Raw genomic sequence first — 4290 nt, 5'->3', positions numbered from 1 at the left:
TGGCCCCGCAGCTGCAGGAAGCACGGCTCCATGCGCTCGTGGAAGGGCCGCAGGTCCTCTGTCACCTTCCGCCTGTGGAGCTGGATTCCCTCTGCCAGCAGCGGGATCTGCAGGAGAAGGAGTTGGGTCTACCCGGGATGGTGGGGCAGCCCCGGACGGGGACATGTGGCACCAGCCATCCCCTCCCACTGCCCAAGGGATGCTGCGGGCTGTACCTGCCAGGCGATCAGGTCCTTCAGCTTCTCGATGTTCCCCTCATCCTCGGGATGCTCCTGCAGGTAGGATGCCTGGAAAAAAGCCTGCAAACGGCCCCCTCTCAGTCCTGCTGGTGGGTGGCTCAGCCCCACACAGGCAGGGACGGTGCCGCGCGGGGCCGGTGCCCACGGGTGCCGGCCCCGGGAGCGCCCGCGTGTCCTCACCGCCTCGTAGTTGGTGAAGCCACCCATGACAGCAGGGTCCACGATGCCGTTGAGCAGCATGGAGAGCGGGTTGATGGGCAGGCTGGGGTCGTTCTGGTGCCGGTTGATCTCGCTCATGATTTTCTCATTTGTTTTCATCATGGTCTCAATGGCGATTTCCAGGGGGGAGATGATGGTCTGTGACCAGGGAGGGAGGGAGAGAGGTCAGCAGCTGGTGGGCCCAGCGACCAGGCTGGTCTACCCTGGCTCCTGCTGGCTGGGCTGGACCAGGTTTGCACTGAGAGCAGCGACTGACGGACAGGAGGGACCAGAGCAGGGGCTCAGCCAGAGCATCAGGTGGGACATGGTCCCTGCACGTGGATTGAGACACTTGAGTTTAGAAAGACTGGGCAGGGGGTCTGGGGACAGCAATCTCGGTCTGGATCTGGGGTTAGTGATGCTGCTCAGGGATGGGATGGCCCTGGGAGACCCTCACTCCCCCCAGACACCCCCTCGCCCCCTCCTCACCGTGGTGGTGGAAGTCACAGCAAACCAGCGCAGGATGCCGGGCAGGGGATAGGCTGTCACAAAGGTTGTCCGCTCAATCCACATGGTCTGTGGGGACAGTGACATTCATCACACTGCCCCCCTCCCCATCACCCTGGGACACCCCCAGCAGACCTATGGAGCAGGGAGCTTCCACCCCCCCTTCCCATGGGCCACCTTCCCCAGTCCGGGACTGGGGAACTCCTTGTCTCTCCTGCATCCCCCTTCCTCCGCACACCTGGCTCCCCACAGACCCCCCCTACCTGTCTCTCCCTCTGCCTCCCAGCTGGGGTCCCAGCAGCCCCCACCAGCACTCACTGCAAATTCATTGTCTGGATCCTTTGGGCCTTTCTTGAAGGGCCGTGAGTAGCTGAACTTCTGGACATGGTTGGCTTTATAGAAACTGCCAGGGTGGGAAGGGGGAGAGCATGGGAGAGGGTGCCCTGTTGTGCCCCCTCCCACGGGGGCAGTGCAGGCACATCCCCTGCTCTGCACCGGGACACTCACTTGGTGATCTGCTCCGGGATGATCCGGTCCTTGAAACGGCCCCTGGTTTCCTCCACCGGCTGCACGGTGAAACACTGGATATCTGCGGGAGTGAAGGAGCCACGGGCACACAGCGGGGGACAGGGCTGCGGGGGACAGGGGACAGCCCTAGGGGAGGGGCTGCGGGACGTGGGCAGGGAGCAGTGATGGCACAGGGAACGATGAAAGCACAGGGAACAAGCCGCCCTCCCAGCCCCTTCCCCATGTTCAGAGGATACATTGACCCGGGGAGCCCATGATGTCCTGGCCAGGTGGGGACGTGCTCTTCAGCTTCTCGGCGTTGGGGAAGGGGCTCAGCAGCCTCATCTCGAAGTCCTCCCGGCGCTCATACTCCTTGCCCCGGTATATGAAGACCTTGTTCTGCGGGGCGGGACGATGGCAGCCACTGCCAGCGCTGTGCGGGGCGGGGATGGGGACCCCCGGCTCCCGGGGGCGGGGCTGGCACGGCCGGGGCTGCGGGGCAGCCGCTTACCCGGAGGAAGGTGGGGAAGCCTTGCCCGTAATAGCCCACTGCAAAATAGTCCGGGCTGGGCCGTAGGACCTTCAGGATCTTCTCGTAGAACTTGGCCTCCCGCTGCTGCACGGGCAGAGGGGCGTGAGTGGGGAGGGGAGCCCTGCCGACCCCTCATCCCTCCCAGAGTGTCCCCAGCGGGCGCCCCAAGGCCCGGCCAGGTGCTCACCAGGATGTCACTCAGCATCTCGTAGTCAAAGACTTCGCTCTCGTACTGCTCTGCCAGCTCCTTGCAGATGAGGATGGCCTCCTCCCACATCTGTGGGAGATGAGCACGGGTCCCATGGGGCTGGGTGAGCTGGGGTGGGTGACTCTGGGGGGTCCCAGAGGAGACCAGCCTCATCTGCAGGGCACCTGCATCCCTGCTCCTCAGCGAGGAGAGGTGGGCACTCCCCCTGTGGGCTGGTGGCCCAGCTGGGTGCCAGTGGGGCTCCAGCTGAGCTGCAGCAGCACTTGGATTCCCACTGTCTCCAGCATCTGAGACCCCTTCCCAAGCAAGCCCTTTTCCTGGAGTGTTCTGGCTGCCAGCCCCTGGGCAGTGCCAGGGCTAGGGGGTGAGGCTGGGGTGGGATAGGACAGGATGGGATGGGACACGCTCACCTTGCCCTGGTCAAAGTAGTCGATGATCTGATTGTAGAGAAGCTCCTTCAACTGGCGCTGGGTGTGCAGGTGAGGGCCGTGTGAGCCCTGCATGGGGGCTGCATTGGCCTCCTCTGACCACTGCACAGACACAGGGGAGCCCATCACCCCGAGCCCCAGCTGGGGGACACCCAGGGCCCCTCTGGCAACCCCATGTCCTACCTTGAGGAGCCGGGCATGCAGCAGCAGGGTGTAGGCTCCCTCTGTGTAGTTCTCGTAGCTGACATGCAGGTCTTTCAGCTTGTACAGGTACCTGGGAGCAGGGGCACAGTCTGTGGGGCAGGAAGGCCAGCACGGCTCGGGGTCCGGCCTGTGCCCCCCCAAGGGTTGGTGTCCCCTGCTGGGTGGGGGGGGGCACAGAGCTCCCAGTTCCTGCTCCTCCAGTCCCTCCACCATCCATCCCATGTGTCTGGGGCTGGGGTACAGGGACTGGGGCAGCTCGGGACCCTGTGACCCCCACCCTTGTGTGATGGTCGTCTCCTGGTCTCACCTGATGTACATGGCCTGGCGGTCGATCTCCTTGTAGAAGTTCTGGGGAAGAGTAGATGAAGCCACTTTGAGTAGCCCCAGAAGGGGACATGTCCCACAGCCCCCCACTCCCATGCCTTGCTCTGGGTCACGGTGCTGCTGGGACCATCCCCACACAGGGGCTGCCCTGGGGAGTGGGGAGCTGCACAGTGCCCCCCAGGGGCACCAGGGCTGCACTCTGTGCCCCCCATCTCTGCTGTCCCAGGGGCACCACAACCCCTGGGGGGATATTGGGATGGAGCCCTGGGGGAGCTGGGGACACAGGGCAGGTGCCCACCAGGAGGTTGACGGTGCAGCTCATGCTGTAGGTTTTGTTCTCGTCATTCATAACAGCCCGGTAGTCGAGGAGCCGCTCCAGGAGCCCGGTCACCAGCGTGACAAAGTTCTCCCCAGGCTCAGCCAGCTCAGGGTGTCTCCGGCAGCAGCTCAGCAGGCTGGGGAGGAGGAGGTCACAGCTTTCACTGCGTGCTCAGCTCCACAACCTCCCACCACCGCCCCAGCTCAGCTCACCCAAAGTGCAGGGAAATGTGGGGTGGCCCAGCCCCTCCAACAAGAGACAAAAAGCAACTCCTGGTCTGCAGCGAGACAGAGCAAGCCCCAGGGAATATCAGGAGTAGGAGAGAGACCTGATGGCTCCTGCTGCCTAGCATGTAAATCTGTGATGGGCACCACGGGGCAAGAGCGAAATCTGGGCAGGGCAGGGGCATCACCTGGGGCTGGGCAGGGATAATTCCTGGGCCAGTGGCAGTGCTGGGGGCAGGCAGGGGCAGGCTGGCTGGGCAGTTGGGCATAAGGGGGACATGATGCTGCCGAGGCCACAGCCCTCCTAATTCCATGTCCTGGTCCCCAAGAGAGGCGCCCTGGGGCAGAGCCCAGTGCAAAGAGGAGCTGGGTGGCCGAGGCTCAGCAGGGCAGGAGCACAATGGGCAGGGAAGGGCCGTGCCCTGGGCAGAGGGTTGTGGATGTCACCGCACACTCACATGCTCTCAAAAAGCTGCTTGTACTGCTCATCTCCCCGGCCACCCTCCACCTCGCTGTCCAGTTTCCTCAGGATCTCGTCCTCAAACTGCAGAGACGTGTGTGAGTGCAGCCCAGGCTGTGTGGAGCCTGTTGCCCCCATTC

General features: G+C 63.8%; 1 protein-coding gene across 1 annotated transcript in view; it reads right to left on the bottom strand.

The window, feature by feature from the left end:
• LOC104398129 (dedicator of cytokinesis protein 2-like) overlaps window positions 1-4290 on the bottom strand; it is a 66946-nt gene that overhangs the window by 409 nt on the left and 62247 nt on the right. Inside the window, 14 exon segments of the mRNA XM_010008178.1 lie at window positions 10-107; window positions 216-299; window positions 420-596; window positions 927-1013; window positions 1263-1347; window positions 1452-1533; window positions 1709-1850; window positions 1963-2067; window positions 2171-2260; window positions 2602-2721; window positions 2803-2893; window positions 3131-3171; window positions 3446-3602; window positions 4149-4234. Of these exon segments, the coding sequence (XP_010006480.1) occupies window positions 10-107; window positions 216-299; window positions 420-596; window positions 927-1013; window positions 1263-1347; window positions 1452-1533; window positions 1709-1850; window positions 1963-2067; window positions 2171-2260; window positions 2602-2721; window positions 2803-2893; window positions 3131-3171; window positions 3446-3602; window positions 4149-4234 (1445 nt within the window).

This window comes from Chaetura pelagica, unplaced genomic scaffold (assembly GCF_000747805.2).
Source record: "Chaetura pelagica isolate M959 unplaced genomic scaffold, ChaPel_1.0 scaffold872, whole genome shotgun sequence".
In the NCBI taxonomy this organism is placed as follows: Eukaryota; Metazoa; Chordata; class Aves; order Apodiformes; family Apodidae; genus Chaetura; species Chaetura pelagica.
This window is presented reverse-complemented; position numbering and strand designations above follow the sequence as displayed.